We start from the raw sequence: 23,730 nt of genomic DNA, 5'->3' as shown, positions 1-23,730 counted from the left end.
TGGGATCAAATTCCCGCAAAATGTTTTGCAGTCATGGATAAAATGAAGGCAAAGTTTTCAGAATAGCAAACAACGGTCACAGATCATTTTCATATTTCTATTTTTTTCCCTCATGACTGCAATACATTTGGTGGGAATTTGATCCCATACATTTGTTCTAACCTTTATGGTCATTACAGCCATGGCACCGGTTAAGTAGTGAGAGATGAAGTCACACGCCGTGGCTGTCCATGTGGAGCGACCACCAGCTGGCCTGAGAGTTGGAAAGGAAGGTAAACATGAACAGGAAGGAAGAAAATCAATATGAAATGACAAAAGTTCAAAAACAACTTGACATTATGAAACACTAAAAAGCAGTAATACATCACAAATCTGACTGAGTTAGTCTTGTTTGAAGTTGTAGTAAAACAGTGGACTGTTTAAATGTTAATCATTTGAACAAAACAGAGATCATAAATAAAAAAATAATAATTAAAAGACAAGAAATAAAACAAATAAGAGCCGAATTAAAAATATTCTGTTAAAAGGTTTACAAATGCTGAAAGATCTATGAATGTTTGTTTTTTTCCCACGAGTTCCTTGTTTGTCTTGAGCATTTTAACGGCCCACTGTCCTTTAGCGAAGGTTCTGCAAAGTGTATCTGTGACTGAGAAAAAAGAGCTTCTATCAGATTGTTTACCTTACACCACTGAGGTTACATTCGAGTAAGAAAGATCCGATCAGATCAGGACTGAGTGGTCTGAGATTGTTTACATGGAGATTCACTTTATTACCAAAGTCACAACGCAAAACCTATAAAGAAAACAACACTCAAATTAAATAGTTGAATAAATCTGAAAAGAGTGGGATTTTTTTCTTTGAAAGTGTGTGCACAGTGCACCTCTACAACACCATTAGTGGACACACTGCACACTTTTCCTCTTTCCCAAACCCCAGTGTTGTTGGCAGCACAGAACATCTCTGCTTCCCAGAGCATCTCCTGTGGCTCTGACTTAGAGAAGAGACCCTTCAGCGTGTCGTGGATTCTGCAAACATTGCATGCAAAATGGCAGCGTTATGACTGAACATCATCGTCTTGACCTAAATAAATGCGTCACTGAAAACAGGACTTTATTTAGAATTTTGAAAAGAAGTTTGATGTACAATAGGGTTGTGCCGATAAGACGATAGTATTGTGTATCGACAATAGTTAAAGATATCGACTGTGGCTGATGCCTTTGATGATATCAAGACGATGATTATTATTATTATTATATTAGGGCTTATTAATTCCACCATATGTTTTTTATAGTGTTGTGCGTTATAAACAATCACACACGATTCCGTTGAGTTTATAAATGCAATGGCCAATCAGACGCGTTCAGATTAGCTATCGCTGAAACACCATAGTGTTGTTGTTTAGTGCACGCTCGCTGACTGAATTCGGTTCTCTCACTAATTCTCTCAGCATAAACTACGTAACAATTTCTATTAAATTGTTATCCTGTTAAATACAAATTCAGTCATATTAAACATTTTAGAACATCCATATGCTACTTGACTGCAAAGATATAATGTCCCGTTATTAAATTACACTAACATTAGGCTACTTTTAGCCATACCCTGGAGTTGGTTCACTCTCTGCCCATGAATCAAAGTGAATAATAAAAAAAAAATTAGATTCTGCAAACATTGCATGCAAAATGGCAGCGTTATGACTGAACATCATCGTCTTGACCTAAATAAATGCGTCACTGAAAACAGGACTTTATTTAGAATTTTGAAAAGAAGTTTGATGTACAATAGGGTTGTGCCGATAAGACGATAGTATTGTGTATCGACAATAGTTAAAGATATCGACTGTGGCTGATGCCTTTGATGATATCAAGACGATGATTATTATTATTATTATATTAGGGCTTATTAATTCCACCATATGTTTTTTATAGTGTTGTGCGTTATAAACAATCACACACGATTCCGTTGAGTTTATAAATGCAATGGCCAATCAGACGCGTTCAGATTAGCTATCGCTGAAACACCATAGTGTTGTTGTTTAGTGCACGCTCGCTGACTGAATTCGGTTCTCTCACTAATTCTCTCAGCATAAACTACGTAACAATTTCTATTAAATTGTTATCCTGTTAAATACAAATTCAGTCATATTAAACATTTTAGAACATCCATATGCTACTTGACTGCAAAGATATAATGTCCCGTTATTAAATTACACTAACATTAGGCTACTTTTAGCCGTACCCTGGAGTTGGTTCACTCTCTGCCCATGAATCAAAGTGAATAATAAAAAAAAATTTGCATGATAATATCGTGTATCGGCGATCTTATAAGGCTAACGATGGAACAATATTTCTGGAGCATATCGACCAACACTAATGTACAATTATGTATTGAGGAAATCGGGCACCTCTTCAGCTGGCTGTCAAACTGCAGCAGCTGCACATAGATGTTTCCAGGAGAGGTGACGTGTGTCACACGAACTTTGATGTCTTTGACACATGTGGGCAGAATCAGGCTGGGCTTCAGCTCTTCAGAAGCAGGAGGAGGAGTCAGAACAACAGACAGAGGCTCATCTTCAAATGGAGGGTCCCATACGGTCATCTCCAAGGGCTGGGCGTCTTTAATCTGGCTCCTGATGAAGCAGGAGAAAATTAATATTGAATACAATGGACTTAGCCTCAAAGAAGAAGCAAGAGGAAGTACAGTAAGAAAGAAAAAAGAAAAAGAGACAGAATGAAAGAACTAAAGAAATACAGATAGATAGATAGATCGATAGATAGTTCAGATGGTCTCTTTTTCATGACTTACTGTTTACTGGAAACAGCGAGACCATTTCTGACCAGTATTTCTCCAATACTGGCTCCAGTGCAATCATCACCAATCTCATATAGACACACAGGCACAGGTCTAGTGCCGGGCACAAGCTCTGCATAAAAGTGAGCGATTCAAGCAAAGATGTACAGTATACCACATTACTCTCCAAATTACGGTTAATAATGATGTCACAGTGCACACATTATTATGGACAATAGATCATTGTTTAAAAGCAGTGATATATTTCTGATGTCTTTGTTTATGAATGTAAGAGTAAACTTACTTTTCGCCACAACAGTGATAAGTTTATGCTCCACAAGTTCCTTGAACACAACACAGGCTTCATCACTCCATTTTTCCTGCGGACTGACCACATCATTCAGACTGCACCACAAAGCCTAAAAACAAATGGATAGACAGACTTCTTTAAGCTTGTTATTTATCAGAGGTATTGTTCAGGTGCGTTTTAAAGACCTGCTTTGACAGACTTGCCACAGTATCATAATTTCCACAGCAGTACAGTATCCACGTTCAAACTGGTTACACTGCTGGTGGTACTATGTGGTGCTGTGGGGTAATTTTCTCAGCACAATCTCCATGTACTGGCAAGTATTATTCATTAAGACCAATGTGATATTGATGTAGGAACAGGAATCAATTAAGTTTCATTCATATTGTTCCCCCTTTAAACCAATATTAAATTTTGTCCATCATGGTATCACAGTCTACACGTAAACCTAAATCTTACCATTTCTGGCAAAGCAAAGAACTCATCCTTTATCTGTCTCAGATCTTTCACAGAGAGTGTCTTTCTGTAGCCAAAGTCCACATACCGAACCTCAACCATCCGACCACCAGGGAAACCTGAAATAAACACAGGCAATCCTTTTAACCTTTATACATTGCATCAAAGCGACACTGGCTTTCTTTTATTGTATGTTTACATATCTGATACATTGTACACACATGAACGCACCTATGACTTGAACCCTGCACCATTCTTGGTCATAGCAAGCGACGCAGGCCTGTGAGAGAGAAGGGCAGTAGACCTGGAACTCACTGTGTGCCTGGGGACGATTGTAACAGTCCTGGAGCTTTGAGTGCAACAGCAGGTACTCCATATTTTCAACCTGCATTCACCAAGGATGTGCAAATCTCATTTTCAGTTAATTATTTCATTTCGACGTTATAATAAATGTGTTTTTATACTCACTAGTTGTACATAGAAGTCTGACGGTGTGTTCACATGAGAAACCATAGCATTGCCCTCAACATTGAGTGCAGGGCGAACTGATGGGTAGAAGAGTAGGGGTGCACTGCCAGGGACGACTATAGGAGAGTAGAATCTGTACAGAAGTCATATAGCAACATTGTCAATGTTAACAAAATGTAAATTTGGTTTTATTCTGTTTTGAGTCATGGTTGACCAATAAGCTTTTTCAGGCATGTGATCAGCTAGAGACAAAAAAAGTGTCACGCCCCCAGCACTTTTGATTAAAAATATATATTTTAGCACATTAAAAGATATATCTTATATTGTAATACATACTATTGTCCTGTAAAAAATAAAAATCAGCATGTAATCTAATAAGCGCTACTTTATCAGGCATTACAGGAAAGACTCAATGAAAATGACATAGAAGCTTTTCTGAAGATGGTCGGTTCTTTTCAAAGATACATTCATATAAAAACACCCGCGCTGCATTTTAATTTTGAAACGTGCAGTGCTCAGTTTATTCAAGGAAGTATAAGACTATCTATTTGTGTAACAAATAACTCAATGTATGGGAAACACTGGACACTTCTACAAGTCAAATGGCCAAGTGAAAAATAAAAGAGTTCACACATATTACACATCCTGCTGCTCATAACTGCTTAAGTGCGCTGACCACGAGCGATGACATCGTGGAAGCTATTGTCGGGTCCACACCACATTTCATGAGGAAAGTTATCGTGCACATTAAATTCAGCCCAGAAGTTTAGTTTGAATTGCATATATGTTTCTACTTCCACATGCAAATGACTTGCACTTATGAATATGATAACGTTCCGGCATCAATTCTAGTAGGGTAAAACGTAATTACGCTTTCGAAACGGTCTGTTTTGCCCTGCCATTATTAGCTGAAGCGGTGTGTGAACAAGAAGCGGCTGCAGAGTGTGAGCTGCTCCGTCTCCCGCAGCCAGAGAGATTCTCCAGCGTTCCGCAACACTTAGCTGCCCGCAGATGCGCCTGCCTATAAATCGGCCTAATTTGCTGCACAAACGGCCAATGCCGATTAATAAAAAAAATGCCAAAAATCGGAGGATCAATCGGTCGACCTCTAAATGTTATTCCTATGATGTAAAGCAGAATTTTCTTCATCATTACTCCAGTTTTCAGTGTCACATGATCTTTTAGAAATCATTACAATTTATTTGACTCAAGAAACATTTCTGATTATTATCAATGTTGAAAACAATTTTGCTGCTTCATATTTTGTGTGGAAATGGTGATACACAATTTTTTCAGGATTTTTTGGTAAATATAAAGTTTAATGAACAGCATTTATTTGCATTTATCAAATATATTAATTACATTTGTTAATGCACTTATTAAATAAAAAGTGAGTGAAGACATTTTAAATGATTTCTATCACTTTCATGCATGATGAATAAAATGATTAATTTCTCGCTCTTTTTTTAAATCTTATACAAATGTTTGTGTGGTATCGTTGTTTCCACAAAAATATTAAGCAGCAAAACGGTTTTTAACATTGATAATAATGAGAAATGTTTCTTGATCAGCAAATTAGAATGATTTCTGAAGGATTATGTGACACTGAAACTTCTCTTTGTAAACAACTGATATATAAACGTTTCTAAATGACGAATGTTGCGTTCCCAAATGCAAATTAAAGCGGCTCAAACCAAGTGCAGCTAGCACTAACAGTGAATCGAAACTAAAAACAGTACTGTAACAGCAGACATGTAGCGTGTCAGACTACAACCTATTATATAACTACATCACAGCCGTTGTGAATTATGACAGCACTAGCAAAATTCTCACCGCCATTCATAAAAAGTCACCGGGTCGAGTAACACATCTCTGCGCTCATTCTACTTTGGTGCTTTGAATCATTTGATACGGCCAAAAAATCATCACAATCATTTTTCACATCAGTCGATATCGATAATTACCACGATAAATGTCAAATCTTTATTTCTTTCAAATTTAAAGCCAGATTTTTGCTCCAAAGTGAAAGTTGTAGAAACCAGACCATTAATTTTCCTTAAAATAAATAACTAAATAGAAAATTTAATTTCTTAGTTTAATGAGTGATATTGTTTAAAATCAAGAAACAGGTTTGGGTTGCCTGATAATATTAATAATTATATCACTTTTTGTCTCTTAGAAATGCATATTTGATAGTAGCTTGAGTTAGGATGCAGAGGTACATTTTTGTTCATTATCAAAATCAGTAACCGCTCTAAAAATTGTAGCAACCTCAGTTTTATATGGTTAAATTTATTCTGACCAAGTTTTTATTTATTTCTTTTTAAATTAAGCATCGGTCTCCCATAGTAACATACATTTAAATTATGATAAACAGTTAAAACTACACATATAGCACCTCAATACCATGGTAAATCTATAACTATATGGTTTTTAGGTAGCCTATTTGTATGAAAAACAGTAGTCTAAAAACATTGTTTAAATGCACACATGCTATAGCTTAATCACAAATACATACTACAATTATATATGCCTACCATTACTCCTTTAATAAAATTCAGTGTGAATATCCCAAATTTCTGCCACAATACAATGGTACAGTGAGCGTTACTACAGTAAATACATGGTAAATAATGGCGATTTGTAGATTGAAAAGCCTTCTGACTGTCTCATTACACACAGTGTTTCTCTTGTTTGGCTTTAAACTAGTTTAAATCACCGAGTCATGTGTGTTCATCGCTGAATTCTCAACGCTGGCGTGACCGAGTACACGCATCTGCTCTAGTGAGCTCGCGGCGGTTTGAACTTTGATCCGAGCAGATAAGCGGTCCATGTGGCACGATTCAAATGAGTCGCGCTGTTTTGTTCCGCTTTTGGCGCATAAACATTATATCAAATATTTATCAAACTCTTCATATCACTTTATCGAGGAAAATTATATAGTGATAATTATCATTATCGAATTATGCCCAGCCCTTTTTATTTCTGTTGGGAAGTTCAGGCACTGCTTTTTTCCTTCTTTAATTTATATTCATTCATACAGTGTAAGATATTTACAGTGCATTCAAGACATATTTATAAAGGGTTGCCTGTTGGGTATCAGACCAAATATTTCACATGTAACATTTTATATAACGGTTTAATAAATAAGTTCATTTTGTGTTATATTTTAGATAACATTGTCTGCAGTGTTTTGCTTCTGAATGAATCCACGTTTTGAGCAAATCAGGTGAACCAATGATTCAATGGCCCATTCATAAAGAGCCATTTACTTCATTCCTGAATGAATCAGCCATCTGAACAAATCTAATGTCTCCAAGACTTACTCATTAAGGCATTTAAAGTCCTCTACTGGCAGTTTTAGTTTACTCAAACTCATGTCATTTCAAACCTTTATGACTTTCTTTTGCGAAACAGAAGACATTTCGAACAATGTTGGTAACTCTTTTGGTCACCATTATGTAAAAAAAAAAAAAACTAAAATATTCCATAGTTTATGTTAATCCATTCTATCTTAAAAGTTCATGCGTGTCGGCGCCGATAACCTACTGGTTTGTGCGCCGACATATAGCACAACTGTGCTCACAGCGACCCGAGTTCGATTTCCGTATCTAGGTCCTCTGCCGATCCCGCCCCACCTCTCTCAACCCAATACTTTGCTGCCTGCTCTCAACTGTCCCATCTAATAAAAAAGGCCTAAAAGCCCCCCCCCCCAATTTTTTTTTTATATATATATATATAAAAAAGTTGGTGTAAGCAATGTTATGTTGAATCAAATCAAATATTTCTTTCTAAAGCTACTTTTTGTATCTTTTTTTCCCCCCATCTTTTTTTATCTTCTGGGGGTAATTTCCCAGCCAAATTTGATATACGATTAATTTGGGATTAGATTAATCACCACGTCATATAATTAATTCAATAAAAAATGTTTCTCTTGACAGTCCTAACTAATACAGGGCTCTACAGTGCGACCATTTCAGTCGCATTTGCAGACGCTGCGCATCTCCATTCAAACACAGCGGTGATTCGTTTATGAATGAACTGTGTTTTTAAACGAATCTAGTGAGTCAATGATTCAATTACCCATTCATAAAGACAGTCACGTACTTCGTTCCGGAATGATTCAGCTGTTTGAACGAATCAATTGAATGAATGATTCAGTGATAAAATCAGTGACTTGACGCCACCTGCTGGCAGTTTTAGTTAAATTTTTAAAGCATCTTTTCTGTTATTTAAATCATTTCTATATTCAAAATGTTATATTTAAAACATTAACCTCAACATGAATTTAATTGCACTCATGCGACCTCTGAGCCTCATTAAACGTCTGAAAATACACATACAAGCCACTTGTGTGTTCTTCTGTGCCATCTCTGTAGCACAAATTTATTTCTTAAATACTGATTTCATTTGATTGGTAACTTATTCTTATTCTACTTGTTGTTATTCTGTTGTTTTAATTAGAAATGTTAAAAAGCTTATAAATATATATTTTTGATTTTGACATAAAAGATGACATACTTTTAATAAAGTTAGAAAAATGCCATTACAAAAGGTAAAAACAAAGTTCCCTATAAATCACTTTAAGGAGTCAACCATCACCTCGTAATGGGAAGGTAAATTTTTTTATCAGAATTTTTGATTACTGATTAGAAGGTCCTTTTTATCCAGCATACTTTAGGCCATTTGTAGCATTTATTTCGACTTATTTTATAAATCATGTTCTACAACTTAGTCTCAAAATGCTCTTGAGTTATAGGTTTAATTGTTGAATGTACTGAAAAAAGCAGAAGAAACCCAGATAGAACCAAACAGATGAAATAGGGGTCCTCCGATTGATCGGCTACCGATCACTATCGGCCGATAATCGCTTTGGGATGTTTGATCGGCGGTCTCTATAAAGGCCGATCTCAAGCTTGATGAAGCGCCTGCTGTGAGAGATTTGGCATGACATGCAGCACCGTCTCAGTCCCTGTCCAGCACGGGTAAAATAATTATAATGCTGAAGGTGAGGTACGATTCATATTTCTTCATTAAATAACTTATAAAGGAATTTGAACACTTTCTGTGCGACAATTTCACAAACAGCGAGAGTGAACCACTGCACGCGCTCTCCCTTTCCCTCTCAAAATGCACACATGGCTTTACGATTCATATTTCTTCATTAAATAACTTATAAAGGAATTTGAAAACTTTCTGTGCGACAATTTCACAAACAGCGAGAGTGAACCACTGCACGCGCTCTCCCTTTCCCTCTCAAAATGCACACATGGCTCCAAATCACATCACGTCTGCACTATAAGCGAGCTGCACACTGCACAGTTGACATAGCCATAGGAATTATCACTTGCACAATCGAAGCAGTGTTGCATCGTCACTAAAGTTTATGAATTGCATTTCTTTTCAATTCTAGCCAGTGTTTAACCATTCAGCACTTGCGCGCGCTCTCCTGGAAACTGAGCGCTCATGCACACTTGCAACGCACACACATAATGCCAGGTTCACACACTCCGTATGCAGTGCATATTTTTTCCACGCAAATGTTGACGGATTTTAAATCGTTCACACGGCTTCGATCCGGCAGTGTGTTCTATGAGCAGTCTGCAGCAGCGCTGAATTAAAGTGACAGGCGCATTGTTTGTGGTAAATATGAAAATTTAGTAATTACACCATAAATGCATATAATTAAAGTCTGTGTTTCACAGTCAACACATATGGCTTGTTGGCTAGTTTTAAAAGAAAAGATCACTTTTAAATGAAAAAGGAAAAGACAGATGGCACTGGTGGATGTAGGAAAACAAAGTTCTTTATTAACCGCAGGATTGTTTGTAATAAAGACTAAAAATGCAAAAGAAAAGGCAGTAGAGTTGTCTGTTTCTGTCAGTGGCAAGTTTTAATTTAGAATTTTTGTGATAACGTAACAAAAGCAGTTTAAATATTTTGCCACTTGCTTGAGCAACTGTGTTGTGCAGTTGTTGCACAATAGCTTACACACAACACGAGTGTAAAAACAAAAAGGCACTTCATAAACGAACATTTAGGTGAGATAAATATATATTTTTGAAAAATAAAAATAAAAAAAAATAAAAAAGGCTCCCCTCCACTCCTCAACTAAAAGAAAAATCCCCTCTCACAAGAGTCACCTATAATAGGGAAATTCCCCCCATTTTCAAAAATGAAATTCAGGCCCTGAATAAATGTCTAAAAATCCTGATTGGAGTATTACTATAAATAATTCCACATGATAAAAATAAGGCTATAAAAAAAGATCGGTATCGCTGATCGTATCTGCAGATACTGCTTTCTGTGATTGGCCTCAAAAATCCTGATCGGAGCACCCCTACAGATGAAGATTAAAAAATGCTGTAAGGATGGAACTGGGAGCCCCAGATGGGACAATTACATACCTGGCCAGCTCCATGAACACCAGGTGCTCCCGCAGAGACACCATTGGCGTTTTCTTCAGATCCACTAACAGCGTGTCTCCGTCCTCACCGAACACCTGCATCTCCACAGCCTCAGATCCCAGCAGGCTCCTCATCTCGTCAGCTGCCTCTAAACTCCACCCTCTCAGCTGATAAAAAAATAAATAAAAAAACACAAACACACGTCTTGCCAGTTATTGATTGTGCCTAGTCACAAGAGATGCTAAAATTCTAATATTAACAATAATAACATCTATAAATACAAAACTAGATCAGAAATACAAATTATTTTTGCACCACTAGATGGCAGCTAAATGCCTGAATATTTCTTTTGAATAAACGCATAACTTTTAAAGGGTTAGTTAACCCAAAAATGAAAATTAGCCCATAAATTACTCACCGTCAAGGCATCCTAGGTGTATATGACTTTCTTCTTTCAGACGAATCCAGTCGGAGTTATATTCAAAATTGTCTTTGATCTTTTAAGCTGTTTGATGGCAGTCAGCGGGTGTTGCAGTGCTTCAGTCTAGGTCAAAAAAAAAAATGGGGGGGGGGGGGAGAGGACAAAGGCCTCCTATGGCGAATCGATGCGTTTTCGTAAGAAAAATAACCATATTTAAAACATAATAATCACTTTAATGTAGCTTGTGCTCACTGTTGTAAACGGAAGCAGTTCCGGGTGGATGACGTATGAGGTCAGCATTGTGCATGCGCCGCTCAGAAATGACGCAAGCGGAAACGCAGGGGAGAGATCAAAACAAAACAACGGTCACTTATTAATCACTTTAATGTAGCTTGTGCTCACTGTTGTAAACAGAAGCAGTTCCGGGTGGATGACGTATGAGGTCAGCATTGTGCATGCGCCGCTCAGAAATGACGCAAGCGGAAACGCAGGGGAGAGATCAAAACAAAACAACGGTCACTTATTAGAAGAACAAAATGAGGATTTGTAAAGAAGAATGTCGGAGGATTTCGATATAAGCCAAGAGGAGACTGGTTTTCCTTTGCTAAAGTAAGGAAACTTTGCTTCCTTTACTCCTGTTAACAAACGTTGGTTTTCACGAGACTCACCGGCGCATGCGCAACGCCGACATCTTACGTCATCCTCCCGGAGCTGCTTCCGTGTACAACTGTTGGCGCAAGCTACATTAAAGTGATTATTACATTTTGAATAAGGATATTTTTCTTACAAAAACGCATTGATTCTCTACAGAAGGCCTTTGTTCACCCCCCGAAGCCATGTGAGACACTTTCTTTTATGGATGGGCGCTTTTTATTTAACTTCTTTTGGACTGAAGCACTGTAACACCCGCTGAGTGGCATTAAACAGCTTGAAAGATCAAAGACAATTTTTAATATAACTCCGACTGGATTCGTCTGAAAGAAGAAAGTCATATATACCTAGGATGACTTGAGGGTGAGTAATTTATGGGCTAATTTTCATTTTTGGGTGAACTAACCCTTTAAACATGCATTTTGGTGCACTCAGCTGCAACACTAATACAGTAAATACATATCCACAACTTATACCAAGTCTGCAGGAATAATATCTTTAAGGGAGCATTTGATGGCCAGAGGAGCCCAGCCATTCATTTCAGCCAGAGTAGCAGCATCAGGTCTCCGCAGACACTCATTCAACACGGTTAAATTTCCATCACTGGAGATGCACAAAGAGAAAACATGCATACAGTGAATTTGCAGTCAGATGAAAAGAGCAGATTTACTTGAGATACATGAGCATGCAAAAAATTATGCACACAATTAAGAAATAAAGAGAGCATCTCTGTCTTTAATTGTTTACATATGAACACTTATTTATTTCTCACCTTGGAATTGAAACGCCCTTGGAGAAGCCAAAGTCCTGGAAGTAGACACACAGACGGGAGACATCTGATGCACGGCATTTGGTCACACTCTGGAAACACTCTTTCTGAAAGAGCTCAGTCACTGTTACCCTACACCACATATCCTCCTTCCAATAGATAAAGAGCATAGAGCCTGTGCACAACAAGATACAATCAGATAGATCTCAAAGTTTATCTTTTGATCTTCTTTAGAAAGCATTGTCTGTAATGGGGCTGCACGATATTGAAAAAAACTCACATTGCGATATTTTTTTCCCGTGATATATATTGTGATATGGGGAAAAAATTAGATGACTTCAATAGCTCTATATTTGAAATTTTTTTTTTTATATAAAAAAAAAAGGAAATCAATGATTGGGGTGATTTTGTAGGTGAGTAAATCAGCATAGGAAATAAACAAATTACAAGCATAGATAAATAACAGAACAAAGATACAAATGAAATAAGCAGTGCTTTATATTTTTCAGGTAAGTCCAACAGTATTCAGGTACAGAAATTGAATAATCAAATGTAAAATAACACTGCATAGTTTTCATTATAAATTAAATCTAACAAATCTGTGTTAAAGCTACAAAAGTGATTTTTCTTTATGTATTGTTGTTTGATTAACATGACAGAGAAAGCAACAGGAACATTAAACTGCTGTGAACCAATATACTGTTAAACATTCATTTTCTTTCTCATTAGTTTACCTTCACCTAAGCCATAAGAATCCGTGTTTACAAGGATACTTGCAGAGCAGGGCCGTCCTTAGGGGGGTGCAACTGGTGCGGTCGCACTGGGCCCCGCGGCGAACAGACAAACCCCCCATCCCCCCGGAACGCAATCGCGAATGGACCGAGGGGACAATAGAATACATTATAATCAGTGATGCTGTGTGACTGACTACACTGGATGCGGCTCAACACGACAAATCCCTGACAGTTAACTAATGCCTCATTCTCTTTATGACGTACTGACACAAAGTCCAGTGTAGACAGACTTTGGGGCCTTTCGCATATCACACCTAAAAACGCGTGGGAAAACGCCAGTCGCGCCACTTTCTCCTTTCCAAAGCACTCGGGAGCTTGCGCTTTCGTAGCGTCTGCCATTGCTTAACGATCGTGACCTGTGCGCTCTCCACAAAGACACGGAAGTTTCAACAAAGGATAAGCGGATTTCCAGTACTGAAAAGCACCTGCAGTAGCTCTGCTACGAAATTTATTTAAAATGGGTATCTCTGTACAGCCGTCGCGTCCGGTGTAGACACGGTGTCTGTGTGTGAACAAAGAAAACAATCAGTATAGATATAACGATCAGTATACTAAACATCGCACATCCTGCGATGTGACTATGGCGGATGTGCACATCGCGATATCGATGCAGATACGATGTTTCGTGCAGCCCTAGTCTGTAAGTTTACTTATGCTCATTCATTTTCTATTATGTGCATAGGAGACATTAACAATAAAAAAAAAAATCTTACTGACCCCAAACTTCCAAATGTTAGTTTTAGTCAATAACTAAATAAATTAATATTGATGAGTGATAATTTCACTGTCAAATAAGAGACTATCATTAACATGCATATACCTGTCTTGATTTCATCACTGAACGTGAAGAGGCTACTGTCTCCTGAGCAGAATTCGTTGACCTTTTTGGTCAACTTTTGGCCTGACTTCTGTTCCATCATATAGCGTACATAGAAATGTCCAGGGTTCACAATGTGAGTCGCCATAACATAGTGCACCACTACAAAAGGAAAAAAAAAGAAAGTGCACTTGAATAACACAAGGAACAAGGGAGCTGCCATCTTAGTTCATTCAGGAGATTAACCTACAAATAAGCCACATACGTTTAGGCTGTGGAGTTAAGGGCCTATCAAAATGCTGCCTGCGATGTCTTCTAAGTGCTTTGTGCCTTTCATTGCGCCTTGGTTCAGGTCCTGGGGAACTATGAGCTAAAAACACATGAGCTCAACATATTACAGAAGAACATATTCAGATTAAAAATAATAGTCACTTGACAGCCCTAATACAAACATAACAAATATAGTCACATTCAGAGACAGACAGACATTATTCACATCAGTATGATTTTTTTTTTTTCCCCAACCCTGCATACACGCACCTATTTCCACTATCTCTGAAGAAGTGTCTGTGTCTTCCACTATTTCCTCTATGAAACTTGGCCTGCGTGTGTTTTTCTTTTTGGGAATGGGGTCTGCATTTCCTCTAACAGACTGACTGGAGCTGTCCCAGACCTCCACACCACTCTTCACAACATGTTGGAAAGGCTCCACTGTAACTTCTAAAATACTGTCATGATCATAAAATTAACACAAAAATCAGATCACAAGGTTTCAATTCAATGGAGCACATTGTATAAACACTTACCAGTCATCACTGTCATCTGTAATTTTAAGACAGTTTCTCAAACTGTCAACAAGACTGTCCATTTGAAGACTACAGCTATATATAAATACAAACAAAATGAGAGAGAATTTAGAATGCATGTAAAAGCAACAGAGCTGTGTGCATCCATTTTTGTGACAATATTAATTGCATTCTGGAGCTCTTATACTAATGGTGTACAATGGTACCCTACCGGAGTCCTGAATGCAAAGACATAGAGCTCATGTCGTATGATTCAGCATCCACTGGAATGTGTAGTGTCTCCAAAATCTGAAAGCAATTAAAACAAAGCAAAAACTGAGGAGAAAATACATGATACTTTGAACATTTCTTATTTTGAGATGTATTTTAAACACAAATATACAGGGGTTAAAGCAAAAAAAAATAAAAATCCGGAGCCTTTTTTCCGGGGGCGGGGGGGGGGCTGATGGGGCAGCACATGCAAAGCATGAAATGAAAGGATACTATTGGCAAAGTTATTGCTTTCCTTATTCAAAGTGATTTTCTTCATGAATATATGGTTGACCTGAAGAATGAAAGCTATATCATACACTTGGGAAACTATGAGCTATATCCATTCCATCGACACTGGGGGTGTGACAATACACTTAGCTCACGTAGGGCTGGACAATAATTCAATATCAATATGTATCGCAATATAATTTTTTTCAATAACGGTGATATGATTTTTAAACACATTTCCGATATACATTACCAGTGTTTCCCATACATTGATTTATTTGTGGCGTTTGACTTCGTTGAATAAACATGAGCACTGCACATTTCAAAATCAAAACGCGGCACGGGTGTTTTATATGAATGAGCGGAGCTGATTTGATTACAGCCGTTACCGGGAAAACTGCTAGTTTTATCACTCTAAAAGCGCCTCCTGCTGGCAGAGAATGAATTTGCATTTTCAATAATAAGTAGGGATGGATCGGGCCCGATACTGAGCTCTTGTACTCGTTAAAATGCCCCGATACCAAACGCCAGCAGCTCTAATGCGATTAAATTAAAGATGATGTACCATAGAGCAAAAAAAAATGAACAGTGAAAGTAACAAAAACTTGTACAATACATTTTAATGGGCATGATTAAGTGTGAAAATAACCGAAGGATATACATGAATCAGAGACCAGCTATAATTTTTTATATTTTTTTTACTAGTGGGTGCAGGACACTATAGTTCATTTATGTAAGCGAGGATAGCAAAATAAAGTAAACTGACAAATCATACCCAAAAATTCTTCATACAGTGGACTACCAGTAAAATTGATACAAATTTGGGACCAAAAATTATTCAGACAGAGTCTGGGAAAAAAACATTGAAGTTGAGGTTTGGTGACAGCATGCCCAGGAGACTACAGGCTGTCATTAAGGCTAAGGGCTGCCCGACTAAGTATTAATAGTTGTGTAAATACTGTCATACTAACAGCTGTCTAATTTTTGGTTGATTGTAATCTATTGCATACCTTTCTATCAAAGTTATCTAACATTATCAAGCTGAATTTGTTCTGACTCAGTTTAACTCTGAGTTCTTGTCATATTTTATTACCATTTTCTAAACTATAGCGAATAAACTGTGATAATGTGAGAAATGTTGAAGTTGTCAGAATACATTTTGGTTTGACTATCTATTTGATAAATGAAGTTTACCAACTAACATTATACATACTCTTTTGGTTTCTGTACCCAATATTTAAAAAAAAATGTACAAATGCAATAAAAATATTGGTATCGGTACTCGGTATCGGCAAGTACCAAAAATAAAAGTATCGGTATCGGTCAAGTACTGGAAAAAGTGGTATCGGTGCATCCCTAATAATAAGCCTGTCTCCAGCAACATGTTTTTGTTGTTGTTAAATTGTTTTGTTTTCTGCAGCGACTCGGACCACTTTTCCTACCCTTCTTTTCCCTCTGGCTGAAGCACATTTGCTTCAATATATTAGAATAATCAGCCTACACTACCAGTCAAAAGTTTTTGAACAGTAAGATTTTTAAATTTTTTACGTTTTTTTTTTAATGCTCACCAAGGCTGCATTTATTTGATCCAAAGTACAGCAAAAACAGTAACATTTAGAAATATTTTTACTATTTAAAATTGCTTTCTATTTGAATAGATTTTAAAATGTAATTCATTCCCGTGATCAAACTTTCAGCATCATTACTCCAGTCTTCAGTGTCACATGATCCTTCAGAAATCATTCTAATGTGTTGATTTGCTGATTATCAATATTTAAAACAGTTGAGTACATTTTTTTTTCAGGATTCTTTGATGAATAGAAAGATCCAAAGATCAGCATTTATCTGAAATAAAAAGATTTTGTAACATTATACACTTCAGTATAATTCCATTCAGAATAAAAATAATTTTTATTTTTTGGAAAGAAATTATAAAAATTAATACTTTTATTTAGCAAGGATGTTTGATGATAAAGGCATTTATAATGTTACAAAAGATTTCTATTTCAGATAAATAGTGTTCATATTGATATTGGAATTATATTGTATCGCCCGAAATTAAGAAATATATTGTGAAATAAATTTTGGCCATATTGTCCAACCCTAAGCTCACGAGATGAGACAAAATACAGACACTTGGTTCACTAGAACGAGACGATATTTTAATACTATATTTAACCAATTTTCAATGACAAAATATTTGTCTTTTAATTACAAAAAGTAAAACAATGCAGTTGTATTTTGAAATTCTAACTAATCTAGGGCTATAACTAATGATTATTTTGGTAATCAAGTAATCTTCTGATTATTTTGACAATTGAGTAATCTGATATTTTTTAGTAACAAATAAACCTAAGTGAAAACCAGGCTTTAATTTGACTATTTATATAAAAACTATCGATGAGGCAATAATAATTGGCTCAAATAAAATATCAAAACCAATTACATGATTTTATTGAACACTGTTAAAATACATAATGTAATATGCCTATGCATAATATGAACATTACCAACTTAAGTACATCATGTATTATAACAAATACCTGCAGAGGGCGCCAAAGGACTGGTGACGTGTCACTTTACAACGTGATCAAACAACGTTTAAATCGGGCTATAACTAATGATTATTTTGGTAATCAAGTAATCTTCTGATTATTTTGACAATTGAGTAATCTGATATTTTTTAGTAACAAATAAACCTAAGTGAAAACCAGGCTTTAATTTGACTATTTATATAAAAACTATCGATGAGGCAATAATAATTGGCTCAAATAAAATATCAAAACCAATTACATGATTTTATTGAACACTGTTAAAATACATAATGTAATATGCCTATGCATAATATGAACATTACCAACTTAAGTACATCATGTATTATAACAAATACCTGCAGAGGGCGCCAAAGGACTGGTGACGTGTCACTTTACAAAGTGATCAAACAACGTTTAAATCCATTAAATTTTAATATTTGGCCACATGCAAACTCAGAAACTTTTAATCGCAATGTACAATAAATGGCATATTTAGACATAGGTTGACGTATTCTCCTGTGTTGGCAAAGGTTTATAAATGATTTACGTTGCAAATCTAGTGAAATAATGCACACTGTTTTCCCAGATGAACGTTAAGCAACCCAAACTCACAGCATATGCAGAGGAAGAGTTTAGCCCCTTTTACACATAAGTTACAGTCTTCACTGGTAAATTACCGGTAAGTTACCATCAAGAGATCACGTGTGAACAGGACCTTTTCAAAAATTCCGGTAAATTAGTTCTGGCAAGCATATCATTCTTATGGAGATGACCTGATTACTCTGAGCAGTTTACAAAGCTCTGCTGCTTTTTAATTAGTTTTCTATGTAAATATGCGCTAGACGGACATCTTTGACCATTGCGCCTCGCAGCTTTTTCAACGTGTCGTGCTTCTCCATTCATCAGGGCTCTGCAGTTGGTTACTATTATGCGCGTCTCATGTTTATATGAGCAAAAAATTCTGATTGGCTAGTAATATTAGTTTGGTTGAGAGTGAAAGCTGTGCTCCTCTCATACTATTGGTAGGCTAACTCATGGACACGAAAATGATACGTTTTTTTTAAATGTAGGATTATTTTTTTCTGCAGCTAAACGCTGCACGCCGGAGATCCGGCACGGTGCCAGAGAACTTTAAGCCCTGAATATATGATATAAATGTAAAGTATATGAAATATATCTGATGGAAATATTTGTTTGACGTCGACTACCAATAAAAAAAAAACATGTATAAAAAGTCTAATTTCTTTGTTGTTGATGACGGTAAAATGTATAAGCACTATATTAGTTCACATCTATATGCTCTTGCAAAACATTCAACAAGAAATAAAGTTCATAAAATTCAGTTTTCATCTAGTAGAAAGCATTTATGTCTTTGTTAAATTTGTAATTGAAAGCTCATTATTGCAATAATTCTGCCACAGCATGAATGTAACATTAACTATTATCTTACTAACTTGCAAACACTATTTCTTTCCTAAGATTTAAAATTAACGTAAACTTAAACAGAGTCATTTTTATGTTATCTGAGTTTGGTCCACACAGACCATTTAACATTGTGCAGAACACTGTGTGGAATCTGCTACAGCATTACCTTGTCTAGGTTGCAATAGGTCTCCAGAGAAGGAACCTGTCGGACATGCCGGGCTTTCTGGATGGCTGTTTGCAGCTCCTTTATCCTCTCTTCTATTCTCTTACATTCCTTCCGACCGTCCGTGAAGAGTAGATCCACATCACTCAATTTTGACACCAACGTACTCCGTCTACAAATTCCACAAAATGAATAACAAAAATTATTTGCCAAGTCTGAAGATACCTACAAGACACCACAGAATAGTTCATCTCAGTTTGTGCCTCTAAAAATTCTGTCCACGTACCTTTTCTGCAGAGTACTCTTTGCTTTGTCAACAGCCTCATCAATTTCTCTGATTATTCGAGTTCTCTCTTTCCTCAGTTGAGCATGAATACCACTGGAAAGAGTCTTAAAAATCACACACAAAACAACAATTTCACATATACTGTTGAAGAGGCATCAAGTAATCATGAAATCAAAATGGACAATTCCTTTTTTTATATTTAAAACAGATTTTTTATTTATTTTTTCTCTACCCATCATTTCCTTTTCCTCATAATCTTTCATAAAAACATTAAAGGGTTAGTTTACCCAAAAATGAAAATTAGCCCATAAATTACTCGCCCTCAAGTCATCCTAGGTGTATATGACTTTCTTCTTTCAGACGAATCCAGTTGGAGTTGTTTTAAAAATGGTCTTTGATCTTTCAAGCGGTTTCATGCCACTCAGCGGGTGTCGCATGCATCCGTCCAAAAGCAGTTAAATAAAATGCGCCCATCCATAAATAAAAAAAAAAGGTTCTCACACGGCTCAGGGGGGTGAACAAAGGCCTTCTGTAGCGAATCGATGCATTTTTGTAAGAAAAATATCCATATTCAAAACGTAATAATCACTTTAATGTAGCTTGTGCTCACTTGTAAATGGAAGCAGTTCCGGGTGGATGACGTAGGATGTCAGCATTGCGCATGCGCCGCTTAGAAGTGACGCACGCGGAAACGCAGGGGAGAAATCAAAACAAACCAATGATCACTAATTAGAAGTACAAAACGAGGATTTGTAAAGACGAATGTCGGAGGATTTTGATATAAGCCAAGAGGAGACTGGTTTTCCTTTGCTAAAGTAAGGAAACTTTGCTTCCTTTGCTCCTGTTAACAAACGTTGGTTTTCACGACTCACCGGCGCACGCGCACCGCTGACCTTATACGTCATCCGCCCGGAGCTGCTTCTGTGTACAACATATAAGCCAAGAGGAGACTGGTTTTCCTTTGCTAAAGTAAGGAAACTTTGCTTCCTTTGCTCCTGTTAACAAACGTTGGTTTTCACGACTCACCGGCGCACGCGCACCGCTGACCTTAACCGTCATCCGCCCGGAGCTGCTTCTGTGTACAACAGTGAGCGCAAGCTACATTAAAGTGATTATTACGTTTTGAATATGGATATTTTTTACAAAAACGCATCGATTCGCTACAGAAGGCCTTTGTTCACCTTTGTGGACGGATGCATGCAACACCCGCTGAGTGGCTTGAAACAGCTTGAAAGATCAAAGACCATTTTTAATATAACCCCGACTGGATTCGTCCGAAAGCACGGTTCGATAAAGCACACGATATAGGCACGTGCTATGAGTGACGCAGACAGCACACACAAACACATGCTGAATTGAGTGCTGTGCCTGCGATGAGATGATTGTGAATAAAGAATGAATATCAGTCGAATTTAAAATAAACATTTGCATTTAAATGTTAGGAGTGCGAGTGAGTGTCATCAGTGATAATGCAGTGATGCAGTGATAATGATGTAAGTGACGTTGTTGCATTTTAATGTTTTGTTAGTCTAGCCCACGAGATGCGGAGAAGATCTTGATTAGGTGAAAACCAAAACCAAGCCATTCACACAGAACGCATATTCAGCACATTTTTAGATGGACAAATATGACTGCTGCACTCGTGTCACACAAGAGATTTAGCCATGCAAAGTTAAAACAGTTTAAACTTTTAGAAAACACGTCGCGAACTTGTGGAGGTTTATTCCTTTTCACTGCGTCTATTATGTTTTTAAATGCAATCTGTGTGAATGGTGCTTCGGCTCTTTGGATTAAGCAATGCAGAAGTATATGATGCTGTTTTGTTCATAATTGATTATGCAATTTACAAAATTATATTTGATTTATACGAGTTAATTTAGACGTAACGCACTTTTTTTATAGACAGTTATTTCTTTGCGTTGACAATTTAAATGTGCTGCATTATTTTACTCATTGCGCCCTCTTGTGGCCTCAGGAGAAAAAAAAGTTTCCTTAAGACCTACCGTATTGACCCGAATATAAAACGATATTTTTTTCTTGGAAATACATCTGAAAAAACGTGGTCGTCTTATATTCAGGGTCTAGACTTTGACATGTCAATAATACACCCACAACAATAGGTGGCGCCAAATACACATAAAACGAGTGTGCCATGAAATACGTAATGTAATGCGTGTTGTGAAGATCGCAAGTAAAAAAAGAAAAAGAAACTTTTCACTGCGTCTATTATGTTTTTAAATGCAATCTGTGTGAATGGTGCTTCGGCTCTTTGGATTAAGCAATGCAGAAGTATATGATGCTGTTTTGTTCATAATTGATTATGCAATTTACAAAATTATATTTGATTTATACGAGTTAATTTAGACGTAACGCACTTTTTTTATAGACAGTTATTTCTTTGCGTTGACAATTTAAATGTGCTGCATTATTTTACTCATTGCGCCCTCTTGTGGCCTCAGGAGAAAAAAAAGTTTCCTTAAGACCTACCGTATTGACCCGAATATAAAACGATAAAATAGGAAAAATGTGCAATATGAAAATAATTGAAGACAAAATGTGTTTTACTGAGAAAAAAAACGATTTGATTTTTAAAAAGCCTTTTTCCAAAAGGTACATCTGGAAAAAGGAGGGTCGTCTTATATTCGGGCCAATACGGTATTTAATCTGCATATAAAACATTATAAATTAGATATTTGTTTAATTTTTATTGTGTTTGACTGTTAAAACAAAAAATATTTGTTGTTTGTCTCAATAAATTGGGTTAATGTAAAAATACAATGGTTAAATTTAAACATTTTGTTCTATAGCTGTTTTAAAAAAAAGGTTTTAAAAATGTAAATAATTATCAATACCGAACGATATGACACATTATATTGTTAATACATTTTTTAGCTATATCGCCCAGCCCTACTTGAGGGTGAGTAATTTATGGGCTAATTTTCATTTTTGGGTGAACTAACCCTTTAATGTTTCCTCACAGCAACATCTCTTCAAAAAAATAAATAAAAATCTATCCACGCAAATGATTCCTACATATGAACACATTTCTACATAAGACGACTACATACAAGATTTTGTACTGTTTCTCATTGTACCTTGTGAAGTTTATCAAGTTGACTGAGGTTTTCTGTTGCTTTCCCAAGAGCTTCATCCAAAACTTTAACAACATCTGGCCTCTATATAAACATAAACCTTCATTACTGAGCTGTTATCTCTTTCTAAGAATATTAAGGGAATCTGATCTTAAAGAAAAGATGAGACTACATAACACACTTCAGAGTCATACAAGTGGAAAGTATCTGTACCCCTTCAGCATTCTCCTGTGTGTGGACGGCTGCCGATGACGGTGGGCTCTTAAACCTTTGAGATTTACACCTGTCTCCAGAGTGCCTGCTGACAGTAACCTTTATTTTCCATTTCAATTTTAACTTATTGAACCAATGTTTCATTAAAAAAAATGGTTCTAGAGTTTTGTGTTTAAAAATATACTGGTTTTTAAGACTAAAACGGCATGTTGCTGAATACCCTTTCTTTGTGTTCATCCGAGCTGTATAGATGAGGCCAATGATTCGGCTGTCCACCTCCAAACCATCAACTTCTTCCTCAATTCTGGTGTCCATCTATATTAAAAAACAAAAGACTCCATCATCATCATCAATCTGAATGATCCCATTCCACAGGAGAGGTTAATAAAGACTAATAGAGCTGCAAACCAGTGCTTGAAATTGGGGAATTTGCTCCTGTGAGGCTAACTTTAGTGGTTTCTTTAAAGTGTAAAAACAAAAACCTTACTTGTACAAAAATGGAGACTAACAATATGGGGGACGAGAAAGCTTCTTACAGACTTTTTTTTTGTTCATTTCAAAGGCTTTTTGTACTCCTTACATACATGTCATAAATTGAACAAACTTATGCTTACACATTTTTTAATAAAAATATATTAAATAAAAAAATACAGTGCCTTACACACCCACATCTTTCATAGGTGCAATGGATAAAAGTCTAATATGAACTCTAAAAAGTACAAACATTGTATAAATCCCAAACACTACTCAAACTTGTATCATTGTGAAATTTTATTAGCAACGTTCCGATCAATCGAACTTCCTTTCAGTCAACTGACTGAAACGTTGCTAATAAAATTGCATTATTA

The 23,730-nt window shown here is 36.5% G+C and overlaps 1 protein-coding gene across 3 annotated transcripts in view; it reads right to left on the bottom strand.

The window, feature by feature from the left end:
* Positions 1-23,730, bottom strand: part of rnf17 (ring finger protein 17) — a 35,713-nt gene that overhangs the window by 10,560 nt on the left and 1,423 nt on the right. For 2 of the 3 annotated variants that reach the window (XM_016237929.1, XM_016237928.1), the window contains exons 3-24: positions 23,103-23,197; positions 22,883-22,970; positions 22,673-22,753; positions 19,578-19,681; positions 19,295-19,463; positions 14,901-14,977; positions 14,690-14,764; positions 14,424-14,611; positions 14,149-14,253; positions 13,887-14,045; positions 12,276-12,447; positions 11,980-12,106; positions 10,432-10,598; positions 4,025-4,157; positions 3,788-3,941; positions 3,560-3,675; positions 3,095-3,209; positions 2,806-2,923; positions 2,405-2,629; positions 881-1,025; positions 680-792; positions 163-253 (exon numbers count right to left, since the gene is read on the bottom strand). In XM_016237929.1, coding sequence (XP_016093415.1) covers positions 163-253; positions 680-792; positions 881-1,025; positions 2,405-2,629; positions 2,806-2,923; positions 3,095-3,209; positions 3,560-3,675; positions 3,788-3,941; positions 4,025-4,157; positions 10,432-10,598; positions 11,980-12,106; positions 12,276-12,447; positions 13,887-14,045; positions 14,149-14,253; positions 14,424-14,611; positions 14,690-14,764; positions 14,901-14,977; positions 19,295-19,463; positions 19,578-19,681; positions 22,673-22,753; positions 22,883-22,970; positions 23,103-23,197 — 2,817 coding nt within the window. The remainder of the gene's footprint in view (positions 1-162; positions 254-679; positions 793-880; positions 1,026-2,404; positions 2,630-2,805; positions 2,924-3,094; positions 3,210-3,559; positions 3,676-3,787; positions 3,942-4,024; positions 4,158-10,431; positions 10,599-11,979; positions 12,107-12,275; positions 12,448-13,886; positions 14,046-14,148; positions 14,254-14,423; positions 14,612-14,689; positions 14,765-14,900; positions 14,978-19,294; positions 19,464-19,577; positions 19,682-22,672; positions 22,754-22,882; positions 22,971-23,102; positions 23,198-23,730) is intronic. The other variant, XM_016237930.1, reaches the window with a different exon arrangement.

Source organism: Sinocyclocheilus grahami, unplaced genomic scaffold (assembly GCF_001515645.1).
Source record: "Sinocyclocheilus grahami isolate Dianchi unplaced genomic scaffold, SAMN03320097.WGS_v1.1 scaffold527.1, whole genome shotgun sequence".
Lineage (NCBI taxonomy): Eukaryota > Metazoa > Chordata > Actinopteri > Cypriniformes > Cyprinidae > Sinocyclocheilus > Sinocyclocheilus grahami.
Note: the sequence above shows the minus strand (reverse complement) of the source record. Positions and strands in the feature narration are given on the sequence as shown.